Source organism: Pongo pygmaeus, chromosome 17 (assembly GCF_028885625.2).
Source record: "Pongo pygmaeus isolate AG05252 chromosome 17, NHGRI_mPonPyg2-v2.0_pri, whole genome shotgun sequence".
NCBI lineage: Eukaryota > Metazoa > Chordata > Mammalia > Primates > Hominidae > Pongo > Pongo pygmaeus.
In genome coordinates this window covers 28251934-28265709 of record NC_072390.2, presented here as the reverse complement: position 1 = coordinate 28265709, position 13776 = coordinate 28251934, and the positions used below count along the sequence as shown (strand labels likewise).

At 42.9% G+C, this 13776-nt stretch overlaps 1 protein-coding gene and 1 non-coding gene across 3 annotated transcripts in view; both read right to left on the bottom strand.

Moving 5' to 3' along the window:
* Positions 1–569: 569 nt before the first annotated feature.
* On the bottom strand, positions 570–677 carry LOC129019185 (U6 spliceosomal RNA). Its single transcript, XR_008495533.1, has one exon. It is a non-coding gene; the product is annotated as a U6 spliceosomal RNA (small nuclear RNA).
* Positions 678–5561: 4884 nt separating this feature from the next.
* The window catches only part of LAMA1 (laminin subunit alpha 1), a 180859-nt gene continuing 172644 nt past the window's right edge, over positions 5562–13776 (bottom strand). For both annotated transcript variants that reach the window (XM_054461177.2, XM_054461178.2), the window contains exons 59-63: positions 12764–12922; positions 12066–12219; positions 10832–10965; positions 6856–7078; positions 5562–5915 (exon numbers count right to left, since the gene is read on the bottom strand). In XM_054461177.2, coding sequence (XP_054317152.2) covers positions 5755–5915; positions 6856–7078; positions 10832–10965; positions 12066–12219; positions 12764–12922 — 831 coding nt within the window. In that variant the 3' untranslated portion in view covers positions 5562–5754. The remainder of the gene's footprint in view (positions 5916–6855; positions 7079–10831; positions 10966–12065; positions 12220–12763; positions 12923–13776) is intronic.

The following is a 13776-nucleotide window of genomic DNA, read 5'->3' as shown; positions in this document are numbered from 1 at the left end:
AGCATTGTTCCATTTTTAGCAAAGATTTTACTGTGTTTTATTCATATCAGAAAATCACATTCGCATTTCAAACACATGCTAAAAATTAAATCATGGATGAAATCCCTGTTGCATAGAACCGTTCTCATTAAAATAAACTTGTCTGTTTTATAACAATGTGAACAGAGATCACAGTTCTTTAGCAATCACACTGGAGTTCATGTTTCAATACTTTATAATTAAGCATTATGCTCAGCATATACTGTGAAAAGACAACATCATTTTTAAAATGTGTTACTCAGAGAGAAAACAGTGATTTTCATTATGTTCCCCTCCAAGCCCTTGCTTCAGACAGCTGGTATGGCTCCCATTGTCGGACATTGAAGCGGTTTAAAAGGAACATGAGCGCTGCCATTGTCACCCTGTGAAAAAAAATCTTGATAGTTTTTACATTTCAGGGTATATTAAGTTGAAAACTTCACTGTATATTATGAAAACTGTTAAGCCTGTAGATCTTTTTGGGGAATATGTTGCAAAACGGCTGATTTTGTCATTTTAAAATTCTTTTTTAAATTTTCTATTAGACTTTTAAAAATATGGAATGCTTCACGAATTTGCATGTCATCCTTGCACAGGGCCCATGCTAACCTCTGGATCGCTCCACTTTTAGTATAATATGTGTTACCGAAGCGAGCATGATTCTGTTCTGTTTAAATGCTTGTTAGATGGCTCAGAAGAACTACATTTGCAAAGATCTTTTGAAATTTATGGGAACAACAACACTGCTGAAGTATGTTTAGAGAAAAATGAGAAACTAGTATTCAGTTTAGTAACTATGTACTAATAACCTCTGCCATGTCCTTATTATATTAACTATTATGTTAGGGAGAAATGCCTAAGAAATATCCAACAGAATATCGACCTTCAAGGAGCTATAAAACAACTAGAGGCTCTTTGAGAAGAACATCCAATCTGAGGGGAAAACTCATCATAACTTAGAGCCATTAAGAACCAGAACAGTTCCGGCCGAGTGTGGTGGTTCACACCTGTAATCCCAGCACTTTGGGAGGCCGAGGCGGGCGGATCATGAGGTCAGGAGATCGAGACTATCCTGGCTAACATGGTGAAACCCTGTCTCTACTAAAAAATAAATAAATAAATAAAAAAGGCGCCTGTAGTCCCAGCTACTTGAGAAGCTGAGGCAGGAGAATGGCCTGAACCCGGGAGGCGGAGCTTGCAGTGAGCCGAGATCGCGCCACTGCACTCCATCCCGGGCGACAGAGCGAGACTCCGTCTCAAAAAATAAATAAATAAATAAATAAATAAATAAATAAAATAAAATAAAAAAAGACAACCAGAACAGTTCCAGGGCAGTCAGCACTGCAGGGGGCTGTCCAGGAAGACTTACCAAGGGCACCGGAAGGTGAAGATGTGCCTGCACACCACAAAATACAAACGGGAGCCATGAGCACTTGGAATGTATGTGATACTTTTGAAATTTTGAAAACTATGTGAAATATGAACCTGACAGACAAATACCTTCAATACAGTACAATTTCAAGAAGAAAAAGAAAATGGGTATCACAAAGTGATGGGAGATGTGTCCAGATCCGTTTTGCAGTCTGAGGCAGGAAATTGACCCGATGCTTCCCGTTGACTTCCTTCAGACATTCAGAACTGTGCTAGAGACTGACTGTCCCATTAGGAACAAGTAAGTAACACAGCTTGCAGCTGTGAAAAGGGTCCTGGGCAGGACGCAGGGCAGAATATCACGGAGGCAGGTACTGGAGAATTATCTTCAGCCACAGTTCCAAGCTAGCAGGAAAAGCAGGTAGCAGTGTGGAGAGGGAGTTTATTACGGCCGAGGGGAGCACACCCAGGGCATTATGTGACATTTAAAAATATATACTCAGCCATTACAAAGTTTCTGCCGCTGCGGAAGAAGGAAGTGCCACAGGTACCAAGTAGTATTGTTGTTATAAGAAAAATAGTGTAACTTCCTTATCTCTGAATCACTAATTTTCTGGGTTTTTTTTTGTTTGTTTTTTTTTTTGAGACGGAGTCCCAGTGGTGTGTGCCTATAATCCCAGCTGCTCAGGAGGCTGAGGCAAAATAATCACTTGAACCTGGCGGGTGGAAGTTGCAGTGAACCGAGATCATGCCATTGCACTCCAGCCTGAGCAACAAGAATGAAATACCATCTCAAAATAAATAAATTAATTAAAATAAAAAAATGAAGCTTCAGTTATGCAAGCTGAGTAAGCTCTAGGGATCTGCTGTCTGTACAACATGGTGCCTTTAGTTAACAATACTGTATTGTGCATTTAACATATGTTAAGAGGGTAGATCTTATGCCAAATGTTTGACCATAATAAAAAAATTACCACATGTGAGAATAGAAAGAAGAATTTATGGGTTTGCAAATGTACTTAGTTATCGTTTCCCCTAAGGACTGAATTGAATTTATTAGTATTTTATAAAAGATATTTACATCTAAGTCCATAAGTAAAGTTGGTCTGTAATTGTTTTATACTTGTCTTGTTTCACATGAAGTTATTCCACCAGTGTTAAATGAGTTGGTCAGTTTTCTTCTCTTTTCTGATGTTTGCCAATGCTTGCCTATAAATCCATCCGGTTGTTGGACGTTCTTGGAAGGCAGGTGTGACTGAGGATTAAATTTCACCGTGGTCAATGCTGTTGGCTGATCCACGTGCTCTCTTTCTTTCTGAAAAAAATTTTAATACTATTTTCTAAATATTGTGATACCTTTTTGAGGTTGGTATCACAATCTTTTTTACAGATGAAGAAACTGAGGCTTGAAAACAGTGCTGCATGCTATGGAAAACAGTATAGTTCTTTCTCAAAAAATTACAAATAGGGGCCAGGCACGGTGGCTCATGCCTGTAATCCCAACACTTAGTGAATCATTTGAGGTCAGGAGTTTGAGACCATCTTGGCCAACATGGTGAAACCCGTCTCTACTAAAAATACAAAAATTAGGCAGGCGTGGTGGCAACCGCCTATAGTCCCAGCTACTCGGGAGGCTGAAGCAGGAGAATTGCTTGAGTCTGGGAGGTGGAGGTTGCCATGAGCCAAGATCACACCACTGCACTCCAGCCTGGATGACAGAGTGAGACTCTGTCTCAAAAAAAAAAAAAATTACAAATAGATTTACCATACGATCCAGCAATTCCACTTCTGGGTATATACCCCAAAGAAAGAGTTGAAAGCAGGGACTCTGAACAGACATTTGTGCATCCATGTTCATTGCGGCACTATTCACAATAGCCAAAAGATGGCAGCAACCCAAGTACCCATCAAGGGATGAATGGATAAGCATAATGTCTATACATACAATGGGATGCTATTCAGAATTAAAAGGGAGGAAATTCTGACACATGCTAAACAGAGATGAACCTTGAAGCTATTATGGTAAGTCACTTATATGAAGTACCCAGAGTGGTCAAATGTGTAGAGACAGAAAGAATGGTGGTTGCCAGGGGCTGAGGGAAAGAAGGAATGGGGGCCTACTGTTTAATTGGTACGGGTTTTAGGTTTACAAGATGAAAAGAATTCTGGAGATGAATGGTAGTGGTTGCGTACTGTATAAATGTATTGAATTTCATGGAAATATACACTTAAAGATGGCTTAAAATGGTGAATTTTATATTTTCTATATTTTGCCACAATAAAAAAAAGCACTACATTAACTGACAGACTAAACAAGGACTTTTGGCACCAAAATTAGACTTTGGAAAGAAATCAGATATCTCAGTAAAGTCGTCATGAGAAAAATATGATCGTCAATAGATTTTGTTGCACGTGCTTTAAGACATAGATTTGCTTTTATTTGGAATCACTTGGCAGTGAGAAAAAGGGTATCATAATCTTTTTATGCCCTTGGGGCTCCAAAGCAGGGTTGCCAGATTTAGCAAATGAAAAACACAGGAGCTGTGCAATATTTAGCATGTGCTTACACTAAAAACATGTCTGTGGTGTTTATCTGAAATTCAGATTTCCCTGGGTTCTGTGTTTTATCTGGCAACCCTCTCTAAGAACCTGAGTCCAGACTTGGCGAGAGGAATTAAGAAATAAGTGTGAGAACCCCAAGTGAGAACCATAGCTGGTGTCTGACCTGGGAGCATAGGCTCAAGGTCACAGGGACAGAGCTACACCCAGGTCACTCTACTCTGTGCTTGTGAAAGGCCAAGGGGGAGCTGGTGGGTTTTCCCCTGAGGGATCCTTCAGAGAGATCTTGTGAACAGCTGTACTCATGAAAAGCCCATGCTCCATTTTAACTCTGTTAAAGGAGGGGTGGAGGCAGGGCTGGGGTGCAAAGCTCAAGGCAGCTCCACAGTCTGTGCTCTATGTCCTGGTTTTGGTCACTTCCTCACCCAACATGGTGGACCAGGATCTAGAATGTCTGAGCCTTCATATCCCACTGTAGCTGGTCTCCGCAGAAACATGAAACCAAAGACCACCCACGGCACAGCAAAGAGGTTCTCGGTGCACGTGCACTGCCGCTGAGACGGGCAGGTGCCTCTTCTGAGCCCAGCTGCCCAGGAGCTGCCTTTGAAAAGTCTGCATCCCTCCCATGGCTGGTGCTACAGAAACGGCACGTCCACAACTGGCGGCTGCCTTTCTCTAAGAAACATCTTCATGCAGGTATTTAAATGGGAAAGAATTACAATTTCAAATATACCCATCAAGAGGTGTGAATCCCCGTAAGGGTTCAAAAACAAGAAGGCAATGAACAGGGATGGGGACCAGGAGCACAGCTGCCTTCCTTGTTTATCCAATCAAAAGCGCTCAGAGACACAGACACTAACTCTGGCCTCCTCCATGTTGGAAAAGCAGGTCATGGCTAAGACAGGTGGAGACTGCTCTTCAAGTGAGCATTTGGAAAATGGGATCATTTTTCTGAAGGGTATGGATAGCGGCCACTGTGACCCGAGCTGCAGCCACAGAGCAGAACTAAAATGAATGTGGAGGGAATGAATGCGACTTCAGAAATCTGGGTCTACAGCTGCTTGGTCCATTAAAAGAATATACTTACATGGTTTTAAAACGTTCCCTCTTTTCAAATTACATACACTATCCCAGAAAAGTAGCTGATTAAGGCAAACTGTTTGATTCCAAGTGGTGAAAATAAAATTGACAATAAAGGAAGAACTAATTTAAAATGATGCCATCTTTTCTTTTTTTCTGTCCTGCAAAATGCGCTGTTAGGTGAGGTCCTGATAGCACAAGGCCACCTCCAAGGACGGTCCAGCTCCTTCCTTTACTCCCTTTGCCCCTGTGACTTGCTGGAGCCTCCTTAAAAGGTTATGTGGCAAACAGCTGGTGTGCTCATCTGGAATTAATCAATGAACACTGCTTGTCTGTTGTAGAAATTGGAGCTTAGAGTTTTCTTGAAGAAATAAAAGGCTTCATACTCTAATCTATTATCATCTGTATTGACACTTTTTTTAAGAGCTCAAAATGAAAAACATAAAATACTATCAAGTAATCAACAGAACATTCAATGTGTATAAAGATTTATTTAAAAAAAAAATGTTTAAAAAGAGAGCCAGGGAATTGAATTTACATTTTAGATCATTTAATGGAGGTATTTGTTGCACATGTGGTTTTAGTGTAACGTAAACACGACATCTCTCCCCAGAAACACTTAACCTGAGTTGGAAATGAAATATGAACTGAAGAGATTCTTAATTCACACATACACTTCTCCTCAAAATATCAGCAATGATTCCAAATGAGGATTCCGCTTGAAGTTCAGGACTCGGTCCCAGGACAGGAATGAAGGAAAACTCCATGCAGTTCGAACGCTCTGCTGAAGTCAAAGGATTGCACCTGTGGGCTCTTAATCAGAGCTAGCTTCCTCAAACACCCGCGGAACGAGGTCTGGCTGCGCAGGCATTTTTGCTTCACACCAGCTGTTCAGGAAAGAAGAGAAGACAAATCTTGCTTAATTTTGTTGAAATGCGATCCATAGCACAAAAGCAACAGAAATAATCTCAAGCAGGTTTTTTTATTTTTTAAATTTTTCACTATCAAAATTAGAAGAATATTTTCCACATATGTGGTGTCAGTGACTAGCAGAATTCAGAGAAAACTTTTTTTTTTTTTGAGATGGAGTCTTGCTCTGCCACCAGGCTGGAGTGCAGTGGCACGATCTCGGCTCACTGCAACCTCTGCCTCCCAGGTTCAAGTGATTCTCCTGTCTCAGCCTCCCAAGTAGCTGGGGTTACAGGCACCCATCACCACGTCCAGCTTATTTTTGTATTTTTAGTAGAGACGGGGTTTCACCATGTTGGCCGGGCTGGTCTCAAACTCCTGACCTGAAGTGATCCACCCACCTTGGCCTCCCAAAGTGCTGGGATTATAGGTGTAAGCCACCACACCTGGCCAAAAACTTTTAATATATAAAATTTTAAGGCATAGTTATAACTTAAAAAAAGTCATACAACAGGTGTTTATTATTTGCAATAATTCCTTGGAACATCTAAAATACATAATTCTAATCCAAAATTGACCAGAGAGATGAGTCACAAGTTTGTTTCCTAAAACGATTCCCTAGCCCTAAAATGACTCCCAAGTCTGAGAGTCATGAAATTTACTTCGGTAAAGTCATCCAGCTGCCTTTATATCAGACCCAATGTTCTCACAGTCTTACCCAATGATTAACTTGTGTGTGTAGATTATTTTAAGTTTTCCAAGAATTCTTAGGTATTTGAAATGGCCTTTCTAAAATGGTAAAGGATTTGTCACCCAAACCATGTACCTTTCTCAATCCCTATTCTACATCCACCTGAACCAAGACTTCCTCCAGGGACAGTGCCCCTTTTGAGTGGAAGAGCGGGTACCCGTACATACCAGGATAGCCACCAACATAAATGGGATTGTTGGTGTCCACCGAGGTAGACTGGGTGTGTGGACTTTCAGCGCCAACTGCGTTCCCGTCGACAATCAGAGTGATACGGTGTTTGCTTTTGTTAGCCTGAAGAGTGTGCCATTTTCCATCACAGAGCGCAGTGGTGGTTTTGGGCTCATATGCAGCTGTTATCCTGCCAGCACCATTGTTGACATGGAACAAGACCTAAAAGCAAATATCTTGGTGAGTTTTTGTGTATTTAAGGAACACAGTCCATTTGTATAAGTTCTTGGAGTGGATAAAATTGCAGCGTTATGTTTAAAAGGAGAGCTAACTAGGAGAAACAGAAAATAGTTTTGAAAAATAACCTTTTAAAGGATTCAGATGATGGCTGGGCATGGTGGCTCACACCTGTAATCCTGGCATTTTAGGAGGCTGAGGTGGGCGGATCACATGAGGTCAGGAATTCGAGACCAGCCTGAGCAACATGGAGAAACCCTGTCTCTACTAAAAATACAAAAAAATTAGCCAGGCGTGGTGGCGCATGCCTGTAATCCCAGCAACTCAGGAGGCTGAGGCAGGAAAACCGCTTAAACCTGGGAGGCAGAGGTTGTGGTGAGCCTAGATCGTACCATTGCACTCCAGCCTGGGCAACAAGAGCAAAACTCCGTCTCAAAAAAAAAAAAAAAAAGATTCAGATGTTATACTATTCCCCAAATTCCAGAAAGCGCAAATGGCCACCTTCATGACCACAGGTCTGAGCACACCGCATCCTTAAATGAGGGCCTCAATTTTAGGACATTTTAGGAGCTAATAGCCTTATTGAAGGTGCTGGTCATACTTTCATTTTTTTCTTTGAGATGGAGTTTCGCTCTTGTTGTCCAGGCCGGAGTGCAGTGGCGCGGTCTTGGCTTACTGCAAACTCCACCTCCTGGGTTCAAGTGATTCTTTTGCCTCAGCCTCCCACATAGCTGGGATTACAGGCGCCCGCCACCATGCCCAGCTAATTTTTGTATTTTTAGTAGAGACAGGGTTTCACCATGTTGGCCAGGCTGGTCTTGAATTCCTGACCTCAGGTGATTTGCCCACCTAGGCCTCCCAAAGTGCCGGGATTACAGGTGTGAGCCACCGCACCTGGCCCGGTCATACCTATTGATAGCACCTATGAGCGAATATTTACTAACTCTCTTCTGATGAACTGTAGATGCTCTCCCACAGCAAGTAAAGAGATCTCAGCTTTGCAAAGGATAGGAGGTGTTATGGGCTGAAGACCGCCCCTCCAAAATTCATATGCTGAAGTCCTAACCCCCAGTACCTCAGAATGTGATTGTATTTGAAGATGGAGCTTTTAAAGAGGTAATTAAGTAAAGATGAGTCACTAGGCTGGCCCTCATCCAATCTGACTGTGTCTTTATAAGAAGAGATTAGGAAACAGACATGCACAGAGGGAAGACCTTGTGAGAACACACGGAGAACGAGGCATCTGTAAGTCAAAGAGGCCTCAGAATAAAGAACCTTACTAACACATTGATCTCAGACTTCTAGTCTCTAGAGTGGCAAGAAAATAAATTTCTATTGTTTAAGCCACACAGTCTGTGGTACTTTGTTCTGGCACCCCAAGCAGACTAAGACAGGAGGAAAGAATTTCAAATGTACTTTTTGAAGATTGTTATGCTATATATGAAACTGATCAGTATTATTTCTAAGTGGACTGTGACAATTAAGGATATGTCATAAACCCTTAGGCAACAACTAAAAATGTTAAAAAAGAACTATAAATAATAATCCAATAAGAGGCAAAATGTATAATACAACAGAAAATTACATTGTTTGCAGCAATTACACTTCTGATTGCATTTTCAATTTTTTATTTATCTAAATAAAATATTTTTCAAAAATAGAGATGGGGTCTCGCTACGTTGCCCTGGCTGGTCTCAAACTCCCGGGCTCAAGCAATCCTCCTGCCTCAGCCTCCCAAAGTTTTGGGATTACAGGTGTTAGCCACTGTATCTGGCCCCTGATAACATTTTTTAGATGTCACATAAAAACATGCAAATAGATACAAAAGTTTTTGAAGTATAGATGAGGGAAAAAGTTGGCTGTAAGTCAGTGTAGAGAGGCAGCAATATGACATCAAGTTCGTTCTGTTTTGTCATGAATTGGAAAAGAGGTGAAGGGCAAAAGGTCAGACATGACCTTTTAGATCCTCCCCACCCCAACTCTAGGATATCCTAGGGGTCAAAACCCAGCGGGGAGTAAGTAGGGAAATACTAGAAACAACCGGTAAGTCCTGGGGAATCTAGAACATGGAGACCTGTTCCTTGCCTTCCAAGAGGCACTACTAGTGTTGGAAAATTCAGGCATCTTACTCCCACAACAACAAACATTGACCACAGTGCTGCAGAAATGCTGGTAAAATGTAGTTAGGTAGAGAGAGGACCAGAGAGACACCATCCCTGATTCCCCACGGCCTCTGTGTGGCTTGGTAGAAATCCTCAAGTTTGCACATGACCCCACGGGGAAGCAGGAAGATGAAGAGGTGGCATTACTCATGACAACCAGGATGAGAAGCCTGAGCCGAAAGGGACACTGGCCAAACTCTCCAGGAGCAGCCCCCATGCAGGGGCAACACTGAGACCCCAGACCACTCACTATAAGAGGCTGCCCTGAAGACCAGGAGACTAAGCTATGGCTCAGCTGCTGTCCACTAGAGAGCCCACAGAAAGGAAAAGGGCGATTGAGACTCCCTTCCCCGTATCCTGCCTGCGCTCAGACAGCCCCAAAGGGGAGAGGAAGTGAGAACTGGGAGAAACTGTGAAGGAGGCGGTTTTCAAGCAGGAGACTAAAGGACTAGTACTGCAAATTGTTGAGTTCATTTTGTTGCCAGCAGGAGAGGGACATGAGAGGCTGAAAAGCAAGGGCAGAACAGTCACAGAAAAAATAACATGCTCTACATTAAAAAAAATTGTAGCATGGTACGTCTATCCCAGAGTAATATGCCACCACAAAAGGGAACAGACTACTGATATGCACAACCACCCAGATGACCCTCCCAAGATCAGGCTGAGTGTGAAAAGCTCATCTCATAAGGATACCTACTGCGTCACTTCATTTATATAACACTGGCGAAACAGAAATTAGAGGGACAGCAAACAGATTAGTGGTTGCCTAGGATTAGGGGTACAGGAGTGGGTGTGGCCATGATGGGGTATTAAGGGGGAGCCTTGTGGTATTGATACAAATAAGTATCTTGATTGTGCCAGAAAAATGCATAATGTTTGTAATCCCAGCACTTTGGGAGGCAAGGCGGGCAGATCATGAGGTCAGGAGTTCAAGAACAGCCTGACCAACATGGTGAAACCTGGTCTCTACTAAAAAATACAAAAATTAGCCAGGCGTGGTGGTGCACGCCTGTAATCCCAGCTACTCAGGAGGCTGAGGCAGGAGAATCACTTGAACCTGGGAGGCAGAGGTTGCAGTGAGCTGAGATTGCACCATTGCACTCTAGCCTGGGCAACAAGAGTGAAACTCCGTCTCAAAAAGAAAAAAAATGCATAATGCTACCATTGGGAAACCCGGGTCTGGGTGAAGGTGCATGGGGCCCTCCCTGTACATTTCATTGCAACTTCCTATGAATCTGTAATAATTTCCAAATAAAAATTTAAAAAAATTATTAGAAGGGATAGGGCATCAGGTCAGCAGCTTATTCTCAGATGGTTCAGGAAAAAAAGTTCTTTGTATTATAGTTGTAATTTTGCTGAAAGCTTACTTTCAAACATATAAAAAGTTATTTTTGAAAAGCTTTTAAAAAATAAACCAAAAAGGTTTTTTTGTAGCAATATCTGTTTTTTAAATAGTAATGGGACCATTGTTTGACTCCATGAAAATAGATAGTTGTGAATTTGAATCTGCTGTTTCTCAATTGCTCTGTCTCTGACACTGGGGGGAGGAAGACCCCCATGGAAAGGAAGCACCCACCTTGCCGTCCACAAGCTCTAGTCCAATGGCATCCACTTTGGCAGTGCTGATCCCCAGGAGGACGCCATTCTGCGAGGAGGTTCGAAACTCCAGTGTGATGTTCACATCTGACTGGACTTTGTAGCCCTCTTTGACTGTAACACACAAGGACGACCCAAGTCAGGGTAAGCGCTGCCAGGCCCAGGTTGAGCATTTGGGCTCCTGACTAGGGGCTGGGGGACCTGGCTCTAGCTCCTCCTTTGGATCCAGCTGCATCCCCACCAGCAGGTGACTCCTGCCCTCTGAGCCTCGGCTTCCACATCTGAGAGATGACGTGGAGCTTTTAAAGAAGACGCATGCAGTCAGCCAGGTCAGAGCAGAGCCAGGCACCTCCTTCATCTGTGGCCACAGAAGCGCGTGGCCCTGCCTCACCCTGTGGACACGTCCTCCCTGCAGCAGTCTTTCCCGTGGGCTGTTGGGATTTGATCCCTGGAATCCCTTTATCATCATCTGAGAATAGTCCACTTTATTTTCCTAGTATCTGTGTACTTGGAGGAATCATCATTTACTGGGTGTATCAGAGTCCATACTAAGTTTGTTAAAGGTGGGGATTGAATGGAATGATTTTTTAATTCAGGTGATAAAAAAGCTGAGGAGCCACACTGGGGCTATTGACAACAGCAGGCAGTTGTTATCATGCGCAGGGCTGAAGGGAAAAGGGGAGAAGGTGGTATGCCCAGAGCTGGGGGGTGCAAGGGGAGCTGAGGCCACTGAGGGGGCTGCCCAGCAGGGCTGGAGCCTGAGCCCCAAGAACAGGAGAAAGGAAGCAGACTGAATGAGGGATGTTCTGCTGGCTTCCCCCTCTTCCCCACCCAAACTTCTGCACAGCCTCCCTGGCGCCAGCTGGTCTAGACATTTTATGCTGCTGATTTTTAATCCAAAGCCCTTTCTTAACTTGGACAGTAAGTGTGCATTACAGAACCTGGGGAAACTATAGATGAAACTAGCACCCCATGTCTGGCCTCTGTCAGGAGTCACACCACTCCTTGGGGGAGACTTTGTCAGGCCATCCAGATAGCACAAGACCTGAGAAGGCTTTTTACGCCAAGAAATTAGGAATCAACTGGAATACTGAACTCAGTGTGGTTTTCCTGCAGCCTTGTCCAGTGGGTCCTGTCTTATACTCTTGGATCCGCATCACTTTAGAGTACAGACTCATCCGGGGACTGCCTTCGAGAGTGTTGCTAACACATACCAAGAGCGGCATATCCGCTTCCGTCAAAGTATGTTCCTTCCTGGGCCACTGCGTAGCACCTGTTCACCGTGAAGGCCGACACCGGGCTGTCCTTGTCCAGCTGTTTGCTGTTAACCATCACATCCCCAATGCAGGCAGGGATGCTGTGGGTGATCTAAGCCAAATGACATGCAAGAGTAGACAGTGGTGATTCTAACAGGAAGGGCTTGGACACATTTTCCTTCCACTTCATCAGACTGGTCTCAACAAAACACATTAAAATGTAATCTTTTTGTTTTAAAACTTTAATTGCCACAATACTTCATGTGAGTGTCTAAGTTAGAGCTACCATTTGAAGATCTTTGCTAACAATGCAGTGAAAGTGTTTTCTATTATTTTAGTGAAATATTGTGGAAATCAAAAAATGCTGAGTTTACTAATGTGCGAATATGCATTTGCTGGGCTTCCCTGAATTGTGCTGTGGCCATGTGGCTGTGGAAAGGGAGATGTTCATTAACTAACAGGCTGGAAAGACTGATTGGGTTCTGAGGGGTGGCCCTGGCACACGATCTGCGGACATGCCTGCAAAGTAAACCTCTTTACAAGCCCCAGGTTCAAACAAGGTAATTTAAACATAAAGATGCCGTGAGCTATGCTCTTCTACAAAATAAGCACAACCACAATGAAGGTAAAATGTCAGTATGGAAAATGCTGCTTACATTTCCAATTTTCCTGGCCTGGTACTGGGAGGGCAGGCCTCCAAGGTAGAACAAACCCTCCACATCCAGCATGGTTCCGTCTCCCACCACAGTCACCATGGGGGACTCTTGGCCGTCAACAGTTATGAAGCCTTTTCTTTTAACATAGTCTGTCTTGACCTACAGCAAAGTGAAAACATGCATAATTTTTAAGGAATCTGAAAAAACTTTTAACAGATGTATAAACTTTAACAGATGCAACATCTGTTTCTGAGAGCTATAACAACCTGAATGCAATGCTAAAGGATGGTTCAAATTTTTAGACAGCTTGGTGATGAAAAGTGGATGAGCCTGGCAGAAGAAAGGAGGCAGGTGTGAAACTGCCTTTGCAAAAACTATAACAGTGAAAGAAATCTGACATAGAAAAATGATGACAGTAAGAGGAATCTGACATAACTGACTCTATCTTGCTTCTAACCTCATAAGCTGTCTTTGCTAATTCAACCTAGCTATGGGAGGAATTTAGTTGATAGTTTAAAACAAAGATGATAACAGTCCCTTCTGGAAATGGGAGGAATTTAGTGGATAGTTTAACTTTAAAACAAAGATGATAACAGTCCCTTCCCAAAATGAGAGGAATTTAGTTGACAGTTTAAAACAAAGATGGTAACAGTCGCTCCCCAAAACTAACTCCCTCCTTGCTCAGGGACCAAAATTGCCTTCGTAAAATTAAGGAAATGCCACAAGGTTGGAATTGTGATAGGGGCCTGAATTCTGCTAAGATACAGGCATAAACTCTAACCAGCCATTGTTTATAATTTGCCTTTTTAAACTACTTATTGCTTAGGAATCACGTAGCCAATAGTCATAAGTGTTATACCTTCTCCAATTGCCCCATATAGATAACATTGCTATTGTAAAACCTAGGACTGGCATTTGAGATATTTTTCAGACTTTGCATTCAGTATGAACCAACTGGCACCACCCAGAGCAGTAACCCCTACCCAGGAACTGGCTCAGCACAAGAAGACAAC